Genomic DNA, 22,398 nt, shown 5'->3' on the forward strand with positions numbered 1-22,398 from the left:
GATAAAGGGGTTCTTTGCACAATTATATATTATGCAATTCCATATGAGGTTGCCCTAAAAGCCGATTTTTTCAGCTAAATCACCATTGTTCCCAGAATGTTTTAACATCATTTGTTAAGGCAGACTGATCTTTTATAAATATATGTATTTTATTTTATTTAAAACACAATCTGCGCTACACTTGACTGCTCTGACACACTTGTTAAACACAGACATTGCTCCTCTCCTCCTAAGCTATGGTCTGTTTGCTGGCCTGTCTTCACCTCGGGAGTTCAACAAGCCCGGATGCCTTTGTCTCCGTTTGGAAAGCACTGACAGAAACAGGAGACACCAAAATAAAAGGTCATATTAAAAAATAAAATACATGGGCTTTGTTGGAGTCTGTAGTATTAATAAAGAAACAGCAGGATTGTACAAGAAGGAGATGAAGGGTATCAAAGTCCACGTACATACACATAGGCATTTATATATATACACAAACATACACACACTATATGTGTGTATATGTATATATGTGAGAGTGTGTGTATATTGAGATGCAATTTAGTTGTATACACAAAGCTAAGTAAGGGATTTTCAGCAATGTTAGAGACTGAAAAGCATCTGGCAAAAAAGCAAAGCCGTCCATCTCTACTTCCACTGCGCCATGGGGGTGTTTTCACTGTCCATGACCATAGAAACATAGGATCATAGAATCGTTTAGATCGTTTAGTTGGAAGAGACCCTCAGGATCAAGTCCAACCTCTCTTTGTTCTGCTTTGCTTTAATGTCTGCATCCATCTACATGCTCTTAATGCTGCCGTTTCAATTATCTGACCTGAGTGGTCTAATCCATAGCAGTGCTAAGCAGATTTCTATAGAGCAAGCAATAGAGAAGACTAATTTGAACTCCTTTTGTCCTTCTTCACCGTGACTGTTCATCTCGTTTAAGATTCAGCCAAGATAATTGGAAACCTTGTTAGAAGTTGTTTGAATGGAAGAACAAGGAGCTGCAGACCCCCAGCAGCTTTTGAAATCAACCCAAGTGTGGTTTGGTAGCTAATTTCAGGTGTCTTTGCCTGACAATTTTGTCCCATATTGTGTACAACATAAACAGGGAGGCCTTGCAAAGTCTATTTTTCCTGCTTGTCAGTGAAAAATAGTTAATTTACCAGTAAAACACTTACTTTGTTGTTGTTTCCATCTTGCTAAGGACAGATAAACATTTTATTAAGGTCTAGGGAGATTAATTTTCTTGCTGTGTAATTTCCTCCTTTTTACATTGAAATGGAGAAATATTGAAGTATAGCTTTACAATTGTAATGTGTAATTATTAGAGGAAGTAGATGTGGATTAGGAGACTTTTCCAATTTTTTTTTTATTTCACAATGTTTCTTCTCCTTTTGCAGAAAAACGTGTTTGATGTGAGAGAATGGAGAAGGTTCTAGAGCTTCATGTTCTGGACAACACTGAGTAGATACAGCCCTCTCTGAGAGACTGCCAGGGCTCTTTGATCTTGGGCTTACCAGACACATTGTGTAATAACTTATGTATATCTAATGTTTACCAACTAATTACAGACCGGGGGAGACTCTGCTGTCGTGCTCTTCCCAGTAAGGAACACTGAAAACTAAGCCTTAACACACATGGCCCAGTCCCAGGGTTTGAACAGCCTCTCCTGATGCTTGACCTCCTTTACAAACACCATCCAGCTGCAGAATCCTTCAAACACAAATCAGCATTCCTCCCACACTTTCTTCTCTTTATTCACCCCTCATGACAACAGTTTTGACGTTACCAGCTCCTCACCTCAGCCAGGTTTTATTCACTATGTTTTTCTGCTTTCAACATTTGTGGCGAAGGCTACAAGCTGTTTCCTGTTGCGTTCTTTCTAGATTTCACTTCTCTCCAGTCTCTGAGTGCCTTGAGCTTCTCTCCCAACCATGAAAAGGACCACGCAGACGTCTTTGGAGCCGAGCATTCCCCTCTCCAGCACTGCTCTGGTTGCACCCCCTGGCCATGCAAGGCTGGAGATGACATTTGAGGTGTGATCTCTGTGGTCAATGGACACAAACAAAAAGGAAAATGGAACCAAAATTTCTCCAGGCAGAGGAGCTGGTTATCCAAGCTTCTAGTATAACAACAAGGTCGTTGACATCTGTCTACCTTTGTACTTTTGGTTTACTTACACAAGAAGCAGATAATTGCTTTATAAATCAGAGTGAGATCAATATTATTCCTTATCTCTATTTTGAAACATAAGTGTTTAATTAATTTATTTTAATCTCAACATTTATCTTATAATATTCAAGTTTTAATTAAAGCCCATTAACAAAGGTCAAATTACCTGACTATGACTTCAAGCTGTGCTAAGAACTTTCAGCTATCAACTGTTATCTATTATTACCTAATAAAGACTCCGGTAGTAAAACTGATATGAACTTTCTTGCTGAAATCACACTGATCTGTCCCACTGGGCCAGGAAATGTGAGCTCTAATCACTGTTAAACATTGTCCTATTGACATGATGTCATTTCAGAAGAAATACCACCAGCCCTATCTAGGAATACTTCTTTTGCACTGCCCAAGTACAATTGCAAACACGAACTATTAATATACTTTGTTCAAAGATAAATAACAATAGTTTCCGTGTATTATTCTGGCCAGGTTTTGTTTGGATCAAAACAGTTTTGATCAAATACTGTTTTGATCAGTATTGTTCAGATCAGAATAGTTATTTTGTGAGATTTTAGTTTTCTTGGTGAGATTTTTTTTATATTTTTGGGAGATTTCAATTTTTTGGTGATAATTTTTTTTTTCTTTTACTACAGTCATATTTTTAATAAATATCACCAGAAATACTGATTCATTACTGATTCATTCATTTAAATGAAAACATAAAATAACTCTTGAAGTGCTGAGGCACGAACTGCTGGCCCGGCAGAACTAGTACCCAACCTGGCTGAACTCGCCCTCCCACCATAACGCCCAAAATATTTAAGCACTGGACACTCAAACAAGTGAACAGCCACAGTACCTACATAAACTTCCTCACCATAAGACTTTTATAACTTTATCTGCACCTTTCAACATCCCCAGACTATCTACATGTTTTAAAATTCAATATGTGATACAGTTTGGTAATGTGTTTTTGAGTGGGCAGAATGACAATACGAAGGTCGACACTCACTTCCATGACTGAAGGTGCAGAAAAGGTGTTACAGATATTTACAGTGACAGAAGTTAATGCTGCTGCACAATGTCCCACCTTTTAGCCTACTGTACATCTTTGGGGCAACGTAATGGAACAACTGAAAAGAACTATTTGCTGGTTTTATTCATGAGTATCTGAGTATAGATAGTTTAACTCAAAAGCTATGTTCCTGAACAGAGAGCCTGCTGGACTTCTCATTATGGGGATCATGAAGCCAGTTTCTTTCATAAGGTGTTGGATATCTATTGATGAGAGACATTGTTAAAGAAAACAACTTGTAACATAGCTTCTTTCTTTCTGTTTTCATGTCCTGTAAGCTCAGGAATAGCTCATAACAAGCAGAAGAAAGATGTGTAACAATGTTAAATAAAACAAACAAGAGGTGGAATCTGGACTGCTTTAGAAATCTGGCCAGTCTTATGCTTATGGAAATCTGGAGTGGCTGCAGAGACACCAGTGCAAAAGAAGTATTGCTAGATAGGGCTGGTGGTATTTCTTCTGAAATGACATCATGTCAATAGGACAATGTTTAACAATGATTAGAGCTCACATTTCCTGGCCCAGTGAGACAGATCAGTGTGATTTCAGCAAGAAAGTTCATATCAGTTTTACTAGCAGAGTCTTTGTTAGGAGTTGTGATGGCTGCACATTCAGGTCCAAGCAATTTTTTTTTTTTTGCCTCTGTGTGCGTGCTAGGAAATGTTCAGTACATTTACATCTACCAGTTAATGTTTTATCCTAAGAGGGTACCTTTAATCTTTAGAACAGCTCTCTTATTAAGATATTAAGGTAATGGCACATCTAAATTGTGCCACGTAGCCAGTCATGGTCATCAAAATACATGAGGTGTCAGCAGATGCTTCAGATAGCTCTGCTGTAGTCTATGTGAGCTCAAGGCCAACCTCAGCCACTGATAGCCCCAGCTCGATTAATGTTCTTATGGGGCACACTTGTCTCCTCTTTGCCAATAGTTGCAGTTCTGCTGCGAAGGCAATACAACATCGGAAACACCTGGGAAAGGGGGATATTGAGGCATCAACAGCGTGGCAGGTGAGGAAAGTCAAGCTACAAGCCCAAAGGCAACACTAGATGCTTCCCAAGGGGCAGTTCCTAGGAGAAGATCCCCAGGGACTTATCCAGGCAACCCTTGTGCCAGGAGGTAACCATATACATCTATAAACAGAAATTATGTCCAACCCAGCGACTCCTGAATGTAGTCCTACTTATCTTTATCCTGACCACATCATGCCAGGCACGAATGTCTAATTTAACTATGGCACCCTGTAAAGATAAGAATTATTTTCCCTGTTTTTCTAAACAAGATAACATCAGAACTGCAATTTGGCAGGGCTCACTGGTAAGTTCACTGTGTTGCCAAATGGAAAATTAGACAGTAGAGCGACAACAATAACAAACTCTTTTGAGTCAGCAAAGAACTGGGTCTCACTATCCAGACAAGCAGCCTAGGAGAGCAGCAAAGAAGGAAGCATGACTGTGACCTACCTTCTTGAACTAATTGGTAGATGGGTTTTTCTGAAGATGTAGGTGTACATGGGGGCTTTTCTCCATCCCTTTCCAGACAGTCTGCTCAGTACTCGCTACTTCCTACCTAGCTGGGTAATAACGAAGCGGCTCTTTTCAAGAGACAGTCCTGCACACTGTGGAAGTGTAAGTGACACACTAAAATGGACTGCTCATGATCTTGTCCCAAGTTAATGATACCGCTAATGATTTTTTTCCTACCTCAATGCCAAAGTAATATAAATCAATTTTCCATTTAAATGATTATTCAATTCATAGAACAGAGATATATTTCTATTCCTGATAAAATCTATACACTACATTTCATAATATTCAGGAATGTAAAAATGGTAATGTCCTCATATAGAGAGTAAATTCACTTGCTCTTCCTCAAAGCAAATGAACAAAAGCCAAAATGAACAGCGGTGTGATTTATTCTTTCCCATTGGCAGCTCTTCACTTCCGTAACTTTGAATCTGGTACTTTCTGGCCTCTAGTAAGGATTGTCAAGCTGTTCTGCTGTGCTGCAATGGCCTTTTCCATCAGAAGATGTTTTAAGGCGGTCATGATGCAGCTGTAATCTGCACTAGGGTACAAATCAGGACCACCCTGAAGTCAGTGGTGACACCAATCACACATCTCCTCCTTGTTGTGCACCAGGCTCCCCAATGGCCCAGTGAAACCCTGGAACTGATTTTACTCAGGTCTGGGAGGCCAAAGTTCAGAAACAGAAAAGTCTTATGAATGAGCCACACTCTTCTAATAGCAGCAGTTGGAAATGGAAAAAAATTGCACTTGGATTCAGGGTGACATGATCTATAGAGCTATTGGTTATGCTGAACAAGAATTCAGGCTTGGATTTTTCAAAAATGGCAATTCATTGTTTGGTGCCTACTTTGGGGCATGAGAGATTGATTTGCCAAGGTGTTGAGGCAAGCCTACCACAACTACATATATTAGAAAAGCATTATGTGTGCTCATCTCCTCATCTATAAGAATTTAGGCATAAAAAGCTGAATTTTCCAAATGGCGTGTAGTCTATATATTTTTTAAAAAATAGTGATTACTTTGAGATTTGGCTATCAAAATTGAACTGGTTTTAAGGGGTTTAATTTTTAGGAGTGGCAAACACCACCTAGAAGAGTCCCTTACAGAATCTCAGTCTAGGCCACCATTATTTTTGTTAAAATCTATTAATATTTTCAGCATTATAAAAAAAATATACTTCAGATTTCTTTCACCTCGACAGCTTCTACTTCCAACAACAACAACAAATTAATAAACCTTGAAAGATCCCTTTTAAAACCAGGAATAAATCATTCATTATTGTCTTTCGTGATGTTTTATATAGCACGATGCTTTTCTGAAGAAACGTTCTCTTGATGGCCACCATCTGGTGTAACTCATGAGGGCAAGTTAGGACTCTGTAAGAGATCTGCAGGGCCCCCTAAAACATTTCTGAGAAAAAATGAAAGACTTATTCCAACAGACGCAAGAGAGTTCACAAACAAAGGAGTTATTCACAGCTTTATCGCAGCTTGGAGTAAGGGTGTGAAAATATTGAGAAAGCTTTGTCACTAATTTCTAGTCAAAGCTTGCACAACACAATCGCTTTGCAAGCCTTATTTTATAATAACTGGTGAATATGTTTTAGTTTAAGCCACTGGTATATAACACGTGCTGTAAGGGTAGTTGCTACATCAGCCTTTCAGGCAGACAGCTATAACTAAACCAGGATTAACAAGTCTTGGCTTTATGTGAAGGGCTCATCGTTCCTTAAAAACAATGCTTATGGACAGACTTTTCTCTTGTGAGTCTGCCCCAGTTCCTCAGAACTATTCAAAAGCCAAAGAAAAAACAGCAAGTGAATGGTTTTGGTGTATCCAAAATCTATATATTTGACATTATGCTTGAGACGATGTTGAAGATACTGGAGGGGCTTTATAATATCTGTTAGGGGTTGGTACAGTCCCATGGGCAGCCAGAAGAGCAGAACTTATTGTCATCGCCAGCCACCCCCTTGCAACAATGAGAGAGGCTGAATTATGCGCTTCCATGACCCGCTATTGAAAGATGCAAAATGAGATTATGCAGCAAGGTGCATCATTTTGGCTCTTCCACACTAGCATATGTGACTACTTCAGTAAATTCTTAAACTATTTAAATGATTTCCATTCAGCCAGCTACAAAAAGGCAAAAAGCAAAAAAAATTAACAAACCATTACACTGTGAAGCTTCCGTGTGGACTTCTGGCATAAGAAAACTATTAAAAAAATGTTTTCCCATTGAGGAAAAGTGCAAAAAGCGTGTTTCCTACAAAATGGTAATGTTTATTTGAAATCAAGCCATTTTTCAGTTATGAGTGAAAAGGGCTTTCAGGAATGTTGTCTCTTCCTGAAAACCCTAGTTGCTATTTTGAATGCTTTTAAAGCCGTATTTTCTTCTCTGTAACTGCTTTTCTCTCCTTGTGGTAAACAGAATTAACTGACAGACTGCTTTACTGGCACTAAAATATATGAAGTCAACAAACTGCAAAGAGGGAAACTGTCTTTCTTCCACTCCCCATCCGCTGCAGGCACTTGAAGAGTTACTTATAGCAACCGTAGATTAGGAAAAAAATCCACAGTGCTGTAGAAATTGCCAACAGTAGCCTCACTTGGAGAGCTTGGCTTTATTTGTAGGCATTTCCAAACATTATTTGTTCTTTTTTTGGGGCCTGTTTCAAAATCCGTCAAAGCCAGAGACAAGACTTCCATTAATTTCAATGGCTTCGGATTCACAGGGAATTCACAGGGAATAGGCTGCGGAATCTCCAGCTCCGGCATTTTTAGCAGTATGTTCATGTATCAAATTTCCAGTTGAAGAGAGAGAACTGGACAATGCTACAGAATCCATTAATCACAAATATGAGTCAATGGCACCCACTGAAAATGCATATTCTGTATCACTGAGCCAGATACATTTAAGTACAGTCTCCTTTGTCACACCTCTGTTTTCAGAAATAGGCTGCGTTTCTCATATCTAAAAGGACAAAATGGGAGGGCTGGCTGCCAGCTTTTCCAAAGCCTGGCAAGTCAGCACGGCCCAAGAAGAAGAACAGACTCTAAAGGAAATGTCATGAAAATATACAGTGGCCAACTCACTGAACAGCAGCTGCCCTCGGCTCTGACTTTTGCGATAGCTTGAATATAAAACAGTTGGGCTGGGGCTTTCTAAACGGAGGCCTATGAAGTTTTGTACGCAGCCCAAAAGGGACTCCTGAACTGCAGACATCCTCAACAGAACCAGCTGGTAATCACAGTTACGTTGTCTCTTCCAGGAAGGGGATGGGAGTCTGGGCACTGACCGGGCCAGATCCATCAGCTAATGAGAATATGGATTGGCCTTCCCAAGGCTGGGAAACTTGGTTTGAATATTCACATCCCATCTGCTGCATTACCGCTCCCTATTAATCAGTCAGAACTTAATGTGGGATCTGCTCCAAGGGCTCCATAGCTGAAGTAGCTCCTGATTTTCAAACGCGGTAGGGAACGGGATATCCAACATAGTGTTTATTACTCCATCGCAGTGCATTTTCTTTCCATTTCCTCTCCTCCCCTGCAATTGTCCTACCCATTAAACACTTTATCATGACCTTCGTCTTGAAAACCCCAATCAGAGTCTTACTTTATCCAGCTGAGCAAGGTGACTAAGAACTGGAGGTCCAAAAAGATCTTGGGATTGAAGATCACTCTTAAATGCTCACTGGACGCAGTACACATACTTTATTTTGCCAGAAAACTTTAATTAGAGCTGGGCCAGCATACTGTGCGATATGTGTGTTCCCTTCTGCTCACTAGTGCAATGCAGGTGGGATTTCTGCAATGCAGGAATTCAACCAAACATCACTGCTGCTTGCTTCTCTGTGATGCAGTAGCTGGCTCACTGATCCATGTCTAAATATAAGTGCATGTTCTTTCAGTGTCAGGTTATGGTGGTATAAATTAATAATAATTGCATCAAATTCAGTGGAGTTAATGCCAAGGAGGGGAGGACTGCAATATTTAAAGATCCTTATTTGTACTATATTTCTGCTAATCCAGTGGCCTTGTAAACCTGATGGGTATTTTTTGTGAGGAAGTTCAGAAGCACTTAGGGATTTCAGCTCCTAAATGTCCCTGGGCTGGCTTCCCAAAGTCCATCAGCAGACTTTGGAAGGGGCACACAGGGCTCCCAAGTAGTACTGATGATTAAGGCAATACTTTCATCTTTTCTAAACCACTGTTTGAACTTCAGGCCTTCCCTTCCACCTCTTAGCAGGTATGAATACTGTAGCTCTATATAGCTAACCAGCTTAGCTTTTAAAGGATGATGGGAGCGTTTCACTTGGGGTGTGGAGTTCTAAACAGACAGAACGCTTCAAAATGAAGCTTATTTGGGACAGCTGAGATTAACCTGCATGTGTGTAAACAGGTGAATATGATGAATATGAGACAATAATTATAGACGTGGCATTAGCATCCAAAAGAAGCACCTCAAATAATAAGTACTAAAATTAAAGCAATACAAAGCAATTAAACGTATCTAGAGGAGCACTGTGTGTTTTCCCATCTCATAACTCCTCATGTTTCTTATTTTCCTCATTCTCCTCTCATTCTTACTATTGTATCTCTTCGGTGCTGTTGTAAAGACCTCCAGCTTGCCTTTGATGTAAGAGCTTTATCTCACTTTCCCATGTGTCCAATAGCAGCATATATCAACTTTATCTCCTCTGCTCATGAGAAAAGCAATGCTCTCATGTCTTCTCTCCAAACTGACTTCACATGGAATGAGACATTCATACAATAGGCCTCACAATGGCCTTTGCAGTGACTTAGCATCACTTGTTGTGTGTATCCTCAGACCAATCATCATGATATATTAGAAGCAATCTGTTCCATGTTCTATTGCTGCTGTTGTTGCAAGCAACAAAGAGGAAGGAGAAATGCTGATGACATGGCAGGGCTGACATCTCAAGCTTTTGAAGGGGGCAGTAAAAGGAGTGGTGATGTGATCAGCAAGACCAGTGCCACACAGGGCACTGAGCTGAGAATGTGGCTTGCGATTGCAGTTCTAATTTCTCTTGCTGTATGTTCGGCTGCGGAGGTGGCAGCTGTTGATGAAGGAAGCCCTTGCTCAAAGTACCAGCTGGCTTTTAACCATTCATGCTATGAGTTTGTTAGACTCCAGCGTAGCTTCACAAGCGCCCAGAGCTGGTGTGAGAGAGGTGGGGGGCACCTTGTCTTTATTGAAAATGAGGAAACTCAACAGTTCTTGCAAAAACATATTGCGGAGGATCAGGAATGGTGGATAGGACTGATCTCAAACTCCTTGCTGAATGAAACTACTGACGGTAGGTGATTTTGAAATAATTTCTTCTTTAAAACTCTATCTGTAGACGTCTGCTAAAAAGCCACTGTCTTTTGTTGCTGTAGCTTCAGATTCATATTAAGATGTTTTAATTGCCTGCTTCACTTCCCAGTTGCATGTCGTCACCCTTTCCTTTGGATCTGGTGGTTGTGTGAACACACAGTGAATTAGATCAGCTTGGTGACCCAGTGAAAAAAATGTGCTGGGTTAAGTCTCCAGTGGAAGAGCAAAGTGAGTCAAATCATCACAGTAGGAAGTGCTGCAAGATCTGATGCAAGGGAAATGGTGCAATTTCAAGGCTGGGAGCACAGCGAGAAGTGGAAATGTCTCTTTCAGTGGTTATATCAGGTTAAACGTACAATGTAACTGAAGATCTCCATGCAGAGAAAAACACCTCTGCTTCAGCAGGAGTAGGACTACAGTCCTGCTCTGCAGGCTTTGACTCTGTAATTGTATTACTGTGGAAAATAAACACTCAGGACACAATTACTTTTTTCACAGGGTCAATGATTTGGCTGGACACTTCAAATATAAGCTACAGTAACTGGTACAAGGATCAGCCATCTCCCTTCTCATCCACATGCGGGTACATCCTGAAGAATGCCAAGTATCAGTGGGGTGTGACCGAAAATTGCAGCCAGGAATTTGACTTCATTTGTGAGTTTGGTAAGACACACAGCAGCTGGAACTGAGAATGGAGCATGCCGTGTTCACAGCTGTGCAGAACTTGCCTTGTTCTTTTCAAGGTGGCTGCTCATTAACTTAAAAAAAGCTTATTAAAAGTGAATGAGCAGCCAGCGTGCTGATGTAAGATCTGATCCAAAGAAAGGAAGAACCCTGAAGTCACTGGGAGATGTAGGTGCTCAGCACCTAGCCATTAAGGTCCAGGTTTCCAGCAGAGGGCTGATAAAATAGAAATGGCTCTGAGAGTGAATCTCAATGTGTAGCAGTCCATGTGTACAGTGGACATAAGCTAGCTAGTTTAAAGCCAGTTTGAGCAGTGCGTAATAGCATGGTTGCAAGAATAAACTCCCACAACACCATAGTACCTGAGCCAGGAGGGACCTGTAAGACTACCCTATAAAAATATTCTTGATCATAAATATGCGCCAAAATAATTTCCATTTGTAACTGAAGCAAAAATACAGCCAGGCTTCCAGATGCAGCACTCCTCGTAAGCAAAAGTGAGAGCAAGTTTTTCTTGTTTCTTCACAGACCCTTCCATCAGGTGAAGTTCAAGGGCTTCCCCAGGAACCTGTAGCTCCTGGCAGCATTGTAGTGCTCAGACAGAAAACCTATAGACATTGTATCCCTTAAATTGTGACATGGAACAAACGGTCCTGGAAAGGAATGCCAGCAATATCGTCCCATTCAACATCTAGATATAAGGCAATTTGTGTTACTCACGCTTTGCACATGAGCCAAACATCTAAAACTGTAACTATTATAGTACTAAAGTCACAAGTACTAGAAGGAGTCTGGCTGTAGGCTCACTAATATATAAAAAAAAAAAAGTGTTCAAATCCAGTATGCAAGTACAGCTTGCCACAAGCCCTAGAATTGCTACTGCCCTGGTCCAGTACTGTACCCCTTCTGACGTAATTAACAACTTGTTCCACAGTCAGAAAAAATAACCAAGTTTTGTTTCCCGTCCTGATTTCCTGTTCATCCCCTCCCTCCCCTCCTCCCCAGCACTCCCAGTTCACTCCCATATCCCCGGCACATCCCACCTCTGCAAATCCCCTTCCCTCCTCCAGCTGGCTCCCCTGCAGTTCTGCAACTGCTCCAGAGCTCCAGCTGTATGTGCTCGCCAGGTGAATCCCCCATCGTGGAACAGATAAACATGGGGTTATAATCCCTGCTCCTAATAGAGGCACTGATGTAGCTCTTTCTCTTCTACCTAGCTCTTGGTTTTCATGAGATTTTAGGGCGTTTTGAGGTTTATATCCATACATCAACTTTGGCTAAGGATGACTAACATTAAAATGATTGGGAGAGAGGAAACTGGCAGCCAGCACAATCCCTTAAGCTTATTTTCCTTGCAAAAACACACTAAAATTATTTTCCATTACCACCACATTAGACAAGTGTCTGTTTGTAAGGAAGCTATCATCTGTTACCATAGGACCTAACTTAGAGCCCATTAAATTCAAAGCGCGTTTGCATTATTGAGCAACAATGTCCTACACTACATCCATCATCCACTACCCAGGAAACCAAGATCAGATTGAGGCAATTACAGCCTTGCTTTCAGTACCTACAGCCCATGCCCATTAACACGCATACAAATTTCAGTAACAGAGTAGACTCCTCTTTTACCAGCTTTGCATGCAAGGAACTAGATCCAATATCTCTAACAGGGGCGATGTTTTCATTAGTTTGCCTGAGTGTTGAGTGTTTGGACATTCCCACCACCTGGCAGTGTTTAAGTTTGTCTCTCTGTAAAATGAGCATTAACACCTTCATGTACAACTGCTGTGAGGCTTGGTTCACATTAACATTGAGACTGAAACTTCAAATGAAACTGATAATTTATCTACTTGATCATCCGAGATAGATATACATGTACAAACAACTAACCAGTGTTCTGTCCTCATCCTTTCCTCAGCCATCTGTCCTAGCATTGTTTGTTTCTCAATGCAACTAAAAGCTTTCTGTATTATTATTTCTATTCTACCACTTGGTGCTTTGCAGGTTAGCAATTTGTCGTAGTGAAAATATACTAATTGAACCAGGGTTTGCACAGAGGAACACAAAACAGCTTCTGTACGTTTTTCCACATAAAAGTTGCTGAGACAGCAAATACTATTGGAACCCTCTGTACAAAGAACAAAAAAATGCATGAGATAATAGTCTGTATTAGAATGTAACAGCAAATTATTTTGCAAGCTTATGTAGAGAACTCTAATCTGTAAACTGATCATGTTGCTATAGTTACGGTCAGGCTTAGATTTAGCTTTTAAATAACAATGGCACACAATTACTGCAGTGTGCACACACTGGCACTGTTCAGCAAGGTACTTATGGGGAATGATCCAAACAGCAACTGGAGGACAATGTGTTTAAACCTGAGACAGCGGAAAAAAACATTCTTTTGCAACACTCCGAAATGAGAGCAGTCTTGCGCATCCTTCAGGGTATTAAGTATCCTGATTACTACAGGATACTGAGAATTCTGAAAGATAATTAACTGTCCCAGATTAATCAAAGAATGAGGTGTGTGTATTTAGAGATATGACCTTACTCACTTGAGCAGTCCTGCTGAATGAAGTCAGCCAAATATCACACAGGAACAAAGGTGTTTCTGTAGCAGAAATGGGATCAGGTCCCATCCTTAATATGCAAAGTATTCTCCAGAGCAATTACCTGAATATCATGCAAATCACACACAGCCACGAGGCTCTTTCAGAAGAAAGGAGTAACTTTAAACTTTCCAGTACTGCAGATCAAAAAAAAAGTGAAGCGTTTTCCACAATAATATGTTTATTTTTTTAATTTAAATATTTTGGTTTATTAAAAATGTTCTCGAATTTTTGTTTAAGTCAGTAAAAAAACATAAATATATTCTTCTGGATTTTAAAAAAATGAAAACTTTTAATACTTTTTTCTTTTTCCCCCCATTTTCTTACTTGTTTAGCTTAAAAGAGAGGAAGAGAAGAAAGAGTAACAACCAAAAGAATGGATATGTAGGAAAATTATTGCAGGATGTTTCAGAAATTCAAAAAGTTAAATGCTTTTTTTTTCTCCTATTAGAATCCGGCCAGAGCATTGCTTGTGATAATTACAATGCCACTGTACAGTGTGGATCAGGAGAAGTTATTCAAATTGGGGAGAGCTTCTATGGACGGAAGACGCCTCATTACTGTGTATCGGAGACTCCTCTCCGGTACGACCCAGACGGAGACTGCAGCTGGGTCAGCATCCAGGATGAAGTAGCAGGTAGGAGCTTATGCCATTGTTTGGCAGAAGCACAGAGTACTCAACAAAGTTCCCAGTCCCTAAAATATTTTATCTTGAATTTCAGCAGCGTTAGATAATAAGAAAGTGCATTATTCCTAAAATGAAGGGAATCACAGAGAACTTCTGATGTGGAGGAGGTTTGTACAGGAGGCTGGATGGAAATGAGGGACTTTGCAAGGAGCAAAGATTCGGAGAAGGCAAGAGGGAGCAAATGGAGAACAAGGGTTCTTCTCACCGTGTCAAGGAAATACATGTGCACACCGATTCCCTGATGAACTCAAAGGGAGACCCTACGTTTGACAGAGTTGGAAGAGAACACATCCACACCAACCTAACTCCAAACCAGGGGGTGACAAGGCTGGAACCCATGGGGACAGGAGGGCAGGCGGGACCTGCTGTTGCCGGCCGTGGTTCCAGCACCCAGCCTGCACAGACTCTATGGTCTGTCCCTGTGGCAATTCTTTGGGTTTTCAGCCAAAATTAAACAAAACACATAACTTCTGGGGTTTTGCCCTCTCTAAGTCAGCTTTATTCCATAAAAGTGGAATGGTGCTAAGAAATACCAGGCCATGAGCAGCACACTAAAGTCAAAATGTTGCAGGGGTTTGTCTAGAAAACAGTGGCACGATATTGCCCCCCGGCCCCATTTTGTTTCTGCAATGATCTCTCATCTGAGCTGTTATGATGATCACAGACAAAACCCACTAGTTCATAAAAAATGCTCCTTTTTTCCAGGCCAGTGTCACGGTCTTCAGGCCTGCCAGGTGACAGCAGACAGCACTTTCTTTGGAGACCCTTGTCCAGCTCACAGCAGCTATTTGACTGTTCAGTACGACTGCAAGGAAGGTAAGTGGGAGTGGGCTGTCAGCACCAAAACCCTATTCTGTTCTTTGCTGTAATGCTGTGCACATTGATATTTCTCTTAAAATTCACCGCTCCGTTCTCAGGGAAGAAACTGGAAGAGCATTGACCACTAAATTAGGCACAAAAATGGAGCTTCTCAGTCCTAACAGAGGGGTTTTGATAGGATACAAAGCCAGGAAATTCAGACACATAAAACACACTTAAATTAAATTATGTTCCAACAAGAATCTTGATCAGTAGGTATGGAAAAGAATCAGCTCCCTGTCACACCACTAATGCACCCAAATTAGCAGCAGTATCAACTCAGTTTTGGAGAAGACTTGCTCTCAAGATGTAAAAATTAAGTGAATTATGTAAGAAATGTAGACAAACAATGGCATTGAATTCTGTCATTATGTTTTACAGGTCTGCAGCTGCTTGTAACAGACACATGCTTTGTCTTTGAAAATATCACAGTCGGTTTGAACTGGCTGCTCTCTCCATACTCTGGCAACCTTTCCTGTATCATTAGCACTGGAGATGGCCACACTATTGATCCCTACTACCCTCTAACGTAAGATATATCCTTCATGTATCATCAGACAACCAGTAAATTTCACTGCTTGCACTTTATTGAATGTTCCAAGTCTCTTAAATGAGATGTTAAAAATTAAGTAGGTTAGTAATAGGCTATACATAGAAGACACGTGGATTCTGCAGAAACTTGTTTTGAAATTAACACAAAATACCATGTCAAGCTGCCAACCACAAAATTACTGAAAACACATCAGTGATTGTCAAGAAAATATTTAAAATAATACAATGGCATTCTGGAGTTTTGCTTTAATTGCATTAAAAATGTGTCTTGAAAAGATCAAACATTTTTCTGTTGGATTTAAAAATCAGAATTTGTCATAGTGTGAGACAGAGAATGGCTCTTGAAATTTATTTATCTACTACTTGAGGCAACTAGAAAGTTGAAGAACTAAATGTTTTTGAAGTCCAGTTAGAATGAAATCTTTTTCTTCATTAAACCAACTAATGATAAATATGCATTATTAAGGATGATGTAACCTGATCATTGCTTGCAAAACAAAGAGAGGATAGTTTCAGCAATATTATTTATTTGCCTTCCATGGTGTATGTCATTCAAGAAGGATATCCTCAGCTTCTTTTCATGATCTCCCTGTGCTTGTTAGTAATAACAGCCACTACCACATCCATTCATCTCCTATTGCTATCATGACCAGAGCTGCACCTGACTCAGGAGCGAAGAGGCATTTTTGCTAGCACGGGCAAGTATAGATGCAGGTGCACATTAAAAAAAAGCAAGGGAGTGCTCTGACAAAATGCTGAGCACCCTCAGCTTCCACTGATATATCTAAGACGTGGTAAATTGGGAATAAAATAAAGAATAGAGACTTAAGGGCACCGTTACATGTTCTAATGTGCATAATCATAGGTCTGTGCTCAGAGCCAACAAGTCAGAAACCAGATCTAATGGCCCATGTTATTGAGCTGTCATCTACCCACTTCACAGCAAAATGTACTTACCCTTATAGATACACTTCCAGAACAACCACCCCGAGATACATCCTGAATTACACTGTAGCTGGAACAAAGGAACAATCTTCAACCCTAAAAATTCTGCATAAATAAATGAGGGATTGCAGTGATTGCAGGAGAGCTGAGTGAGGTCAGAAATTTGGGACCTGTGAGCACAGTCACCACTTACGGTTGGGGACTTCCCAGGACACTCTTCCACACCAAGCAGCTGTTCTCTTTCTGTTCTAGACTGGTCAGCAATGTCACATATAGATATTCATCTCCTGGAGAGTTCACTGTTTTTGTGGAATGTACAACCAGTGAATGGCACGTGACGGCACAGAAGCGGGTGACTGTTCAAGATAAGATGGATCAACTGAGCATTACCAGGTGCTACAGCCAGTATGAATCCGGGAACAGCTCTCACTGCCGCACATTGTATGGGGAGCTGTTGTGGATTCAAGTTGAACTCAATGGAGGTGAGGGAAACTACACTGTGTGATTTAAACGGAAGGCTAAATATTATGCTACTCATGGGATAGAGCAGGATTTCATTGTGCAAAACAATACGTCTTTTTAGTGAATGCTTTCTCTCTAACTGTTGTGTTCCTGCAACTGAATGTTCTCATTCGAGGCGTTCTTTCTCAGAGCTGTTACACCACCTCAAACATCAGTATAAACCCTTTCTCCTTCTACACAAAGCTGACAAAGCATGAGAGTAACTTTAGTCACATGAATCTACATGAAGGCAGTATGAATATTTGCATATCTGAAGTTAGGAATCCACAGAAATGCTTCTCTGATTGAGGGCAAGAGCCATGCTGAGCCAGTCCCGGTTGCTGATCTATATTTTGTTCTCACTTCAAGTTCCTGGAATCCACATATATGCTTAAAAAATTAAATTCAGTAGCATAGGTTTGAATTCTCTTGACTGCTCTAATGCTCCCAGTAGAAAACACATGTGATAGACATCCACAGGGAGCCTAGACTGGCAAAAAAAGCATCTGGAATGACTTTATTAAAAATTACTGCATTGCTGCAGTGTTCTTATGACTCTTTTATAAATACCTGAATGCTGCACAAAGCAGTTGAATTGGATGGCCTATTACACGAGCTGTGAGAAATGTTGAACTGTTTTTTGCAGGCAATGGAGTGACCTACATTATGCTAGCAGACAACATGACCCTCATTGAATCCAGTGCCAAGGAAGGAATTGTCCCTCACAATCTGACGCTTGACAGTGCCTCTCAAGAGCTGCTAGGCCCAGGAATACATCAACTGGAAATCCGGGCATCCAGCAACACAACCCCGTCGGAGATCTCTGAAAGTATTGCTGTTCACTTAGTTGAGCCAGTATCTGGTCTTCAGGCTGCATTAGCTTCTCACACTCTGCACCTGGGGGAGAATTTGGAGATAAATGTCTCTGTGTCTCACGGTGCCCCAGATAAACTGAAGTTTGAGGTGATCGGAGCTAACGAAACTCAGTCTCACGAAGAAGATGGTCCTCGTGGGGAACCTCGAACGTATACTGTTCCTGTGCACTCTGAAGGTACAGCACGCTGACCGATGTCTTCTGTGCTTCCGAGACACTCAGAGCCGAGTAGAGGGCAAATGGGTCTCCAAACGGAGATGGGAAGCAAGGCTTCATTTGATTTTTGCAATAAAAAGACACAGTGAACCAAGGTTTATTTTTTCATTACACAATTCGATTCAAGTACAAATGATGACATTTTCTTGAATCACAAAGTGTTTTCCTCATTTTTGTTCATATGCATAACTTTTCAAGTTTACACTCCTCTGCATTTTACATGGCAGTAATTAATAATCTGAGGAGTTCTTGGTAGAGATGACAAAGAAAAGGGAGCTTTTCTATGCATTGGTCTTCAACATGTAGTTTTGTACTTCCTTATGAATAAGCTTTTTAGTATTTTTTTCTTTCCATTATTAAAAAATCAAAGCCTTTAAAATGTGGGATTAGGGAGTTTGTCCTTAAGAGTTAATTCAATGGCAGAAGATAAAAAAAGTTTCTTCCTCTAATGAACTATTCAAATCCCATGTCAAAGCCTCAACTCCAGAAGCTAATTACGATTGCATTTTATGTTTTAAAATTATTCACTATTAAAAGTTTTTTTGGGTCTCCCTATATCCATTTGAACACCCCTTCCCTTCAGGCAGAATTTTCAAACAAGACAGCTGCTGTGTCAAGGTGCCTAAACTCACTTGGGCTCCAGCATTAGCGCACCTCTAGTTCACTGTGTGCTAATACCATCGCCAGCTGACAAAGAAAAGCATTGCAAGTGCTAGGACTGCATTTGTTAAAAAGCTGAGATAAAGGGGAAGAACTTTCCTTGAAAAGCCTTTCAACAGTGGAAACTCATCAGAAAATCCGCAAAGCTCTTAACAGGAAATAATAGGATTTTCTTTATGAATTGGATTTCATATCCCAAACACAATGGATGGGTCCCACTGCCATTTATAACTGGCCTTTTGTCTTCTCCAGGTTCTTTCCTAGTGAAAGTGGTAGCCATGAATGCCTTTTCTAACACGAGTCTGGATCTTGGGTTCATCACTGTGTTGGCAAACAGTTCTCACCAAGAAGGTAATTGCATTAATCTGACACTGCTGGGTTTGACCGCGTGTCTTTTTGCAATCAGAGCATTTCATGGCGTGTTTCTGGTTTGCATCTAGTAATTGTGTTCCTTCCATCAACAGTGCAGAAAACTTTTGTGGAGACTTCTTCCTGATGAAGGCAGATTCCCTGGCTTTGAAGTAGTCATAAATTAGCATCACTCTGTATATGTTACACATTGCACATTTACTATTTGTCCAAGAAATAATTAGTGAAGTTTATGGCTCGGCACATAGCTCTGAAACCAGAAAATATTTGCAGCACAGCAGTCTCATAAATTGCTGCCAGTAAAAGCTTCTTGATGGCTCATCCTTCCATTTACAAAAGCAGATTATACCAGCAATAAAGTGACTGTAGTACTAATCCTATTAAGACTTTTCAAGTGCTTTCTCTCAATTTTTCTTTGTACATCAGTGAAATTCCACCACCTTCTGTGAATTCATTTTCATTTACACAACATCTTCTTTATAGTATGTGACTAGCTCATTGCTACAACTTTACCTATCACAGCTGCAAAGTCTGATTCCTATGGCCCTATCTTTCACACTGTTGGTTGCCAAATCCTGTGTATTTAAGTCATATTAACTGAGGATGTCTGAAGGCTGTGCAGTTGGCACTAAAATATTCTGCTCTTTTTTGTATTAAACAGATTCTGCTAAGGAACAACACAGCTCCAAAACAAATGCCCAAGAGATAAATGTAGGTATTATTTAAGGATCTTCCTTTGAAATTGAATTGCTTAGACATTTTTCTTACCAGTAAAAGTACTGCATAAGACACTGAAAAGAAGTATTTGTAGCATAGATTATAGACTAGATTTTCTCTGCCCCATATGATTTCACATAAAATCCACCCCAAAAGTCTCTGAGGCAAAGATGTTTACAGGCATCCAATCTACATTTCATAAAAGCCTGTGAGTAACAATTAAAATATTAGAGAAAACGAACTTTTCACATTGACTCAGTTTGAGAAGTTGAAATGAGCTTACATGAATTTTTAAATTATCCACTTGACAAATGGAAACATCTCTTTAAGGGGCTATCTTCCAAGCAGAGCTTTATATATATTTATATTGTTTCTAAGTGTCTCCTGCTTCTCTGTTGGAATGTTTAAGTAAGTCACTTTGCAAAGACAAAATCTCCAGTTTGCAGCAAACTAAGAAACTAATGATACAGCAATTAGTAGCAGCTGCGCAAATGTAAATAATAAAATTGCCAGATATAATGTTTTATTATCATCTTAAAGATGTAGTTTTCAACTACAACACTAGCAGGCAGATGTCTGCTACAGGAAACGTGGTGCTGCACAACAAGGCATTGTGCTTTACATATTGCCTGTCAGAATATATTGGATCAGAGGAATATAAAACTAATCCCAAACTAAGGTTATCACAGTTTATTGCACAGAAAGACAAATTCAGCTATAATACCTCCTCCTTCTCTTCATCTATAGCTGTAATGTATCCAATTCAGATAGAAAAGGAATGTACTAGAAGACAAATAATTGTCGAAGGGTTAAAAGTCTTGGTCCAGAAGTGGAAAATTAATGGGAATTAGTTTCCTAAATACCTGCATTAGTTTTGAAAATGAGAGCCAGGCTTCTAAGCCACTTATGAGTTTGGGAGTATTTTGCCAGAGAGTTTCCCTGTGCCATCTGCTTCTATTCCCATCGCTTCTCCCTCCACACTATCACTGGTCAGCTAAAGATCATTTAAACTACAGATCTGCATACAGCAATTTAGGAGTCTAAACTTTCCAACCTTTTTCATTATAAAGAAGCAAGATATGGATGCGTTTATACATGCTACTGTCCTAACCAGTATATTTATTTATTATTTAGGGTCACAGAAGAAAAACCAAAATATATATTAAACCAAGTCGCCATGTGGATCCTTTCACAAGTGTTACACTTGGCTGGCCAGACAACAGCAGCAATTTCAGTTTTCTCTGGTCCTGTGGTATGTACATTTCCTGAACTTTTACATCAACTTCCATTTGATGAGTAACAAACTCACTGTCATGTCAGATCAAGTGGTGAAAATCTGACTAAAGGATGGTTTACTCTCTGGCTTTAAAGTTTGCCACTCACTGTACATGAAGAATGTCCTTCTACCTTACCATGATTTTAATATCGAACTAATTATGGTATATACTATGGCATAGCACTCAGTTTTGTCTTTTTCCAAAGGGGGCTACTCCTAGGCTTCAATTTTTCAGGATCTGCCCATCCTAAACCATCACCCTCACAGCTAAGAAGTAATCCCAAGTGATTTACATAGTTAGGCATCTGCACAGTACGCGTGTCTCAATAAAGCAGCAATAACTAGCATCAAACATGATGCAAAAACATTTCAGCATATGGCTGAAAACTGGATTGAGACTCAGGACATCTGTGTTCTGTTCCCATGTTTATCCCTGGCCTCATACCTTACTTTGAAGAAGTCAGTCTGTACTCTGACCTCTGATTACCTGCTCTTTAAATTGGGTTCAGGAAACTTGTTTGCTCTACAAAACTCTTTCAAACCCACATCAGGAAAGTTCTTTACAAGAGACACTGGATGTTATGACTATTCTGATTGTGAAGGAAATTTTTATGCAGGAGCTTGCTGGCCTGAGTGGAACGAGTGTGTGCAGAAACAGATAATCCTAACCAACCAAACTGAGGTGCAAATCCCGCCTTCCTGCCTTCCTCCTCCAAAGTCAGCAGTGACCGTCAGGGTTCTAGTCCGCAATGATGGCAATGAAGAGAGGCAGGATGAGCAATGTCTTTATGTGACTGCAAGACAAGAACTGCAACTGGAAATCAGGTCTGTTTTTAAACCCTAATATTCACTGCTTAATATTATTACTGCACAAACATAGTGCAAGGCCAAATAACAATAACGTGATAACATACTTACTGTTGTAAATCTGTTGACACCTTACCATCATAGGAATTACAGACAAAATGGGTCTTGCTGCATTTTCCAGTCCACATTTCTGAACACAATAATTTTATAAACTGAATAGTATTCTTCCTAAAACCATTTAGAGCTTTTGACCCCACTATATCCTTTCAATGCTGGAGATTTCCATACGCAAACCTCATTGAAACAATGAGAATAAATGCCATATAAGATATGTCTGAAGTTTCCATGAGACACCCAGATACACATTACTGTTTTAAAAAAAATCTGTTATTCAAGAATCCAGTACTTCATTTAAATGTTCTATTAATATAATCATTTCAGGAGCTTGAATAGACGCAGGCTTCATTTGAGAGCCTGAATCAGTTTTGCAACACAAATAGTTTGCAGGTTCTGGGCCTCAGTCATGTTGAA

General features: G+C 40.1%; 1 protein-coding gene across 1 annotated transcript in view; it reads left to right on the forward strand.

Annotated features, from left to right (window-relative positions):
- Positions 1-9,688: 9,688 nt before the first annotated feature.
- The window catches only part of LOC309444815 (polycystin-1-like protein 2), a gene marked incomplete at its 5' end in the record, with an annotated part of 38,859 nt that continues 26,149 nt past the window's right edge, over positions 9,689-22,398 (forward strand). The window contains 10 exons of the mRNA XM_082062948.1: positions 9,689-10,085; positions 13,856-14,041; positions 14,798-14,908; positions 15,332-15,479; positions 16,709-16,929; positions 17,595-17,999; positions 18,951-19,049; positions 20,325-20,463; positions 20,930-21,036; positions 21,678-21,885. Coding sequence (XP_081919074.1) covers positions 9,689-10,085; positions 13,856-14,041; positions 14,798-14,908; positions 15,332-15,479; positions 16,709-16,929; positions 17,595-17,999; positions 18,951-19,049; positions 20,325-20,463; positions 20,930-21,036; positions 21,678-21,885 — 2,021 coding nt within the window. The remainder of the gene's footprint in view (positions 10,086-13,855; positions 14,042-14,797; positions 14,909-15,331; positions 15,480-16,708; positions 16,930-17,594; positions 18,000-18,950; positions 19,050-20,324; positions 20,464-20,929; positions 21,037-21,677; positions 21,886-22,398) is intronic.

The sequence above is a fragment of the Streptopelia decaocto genome, assembly GCF_964273445.1.
Source record: "Streptopelia decaocto genome assembly, chromosome: 11".
Taxonomy (NCBI): Eukaryota; Metazoa; Chordata; class Aves; order Columbiformes; family Columbidae; genus Streptopelia; species Streptopelia decaocto.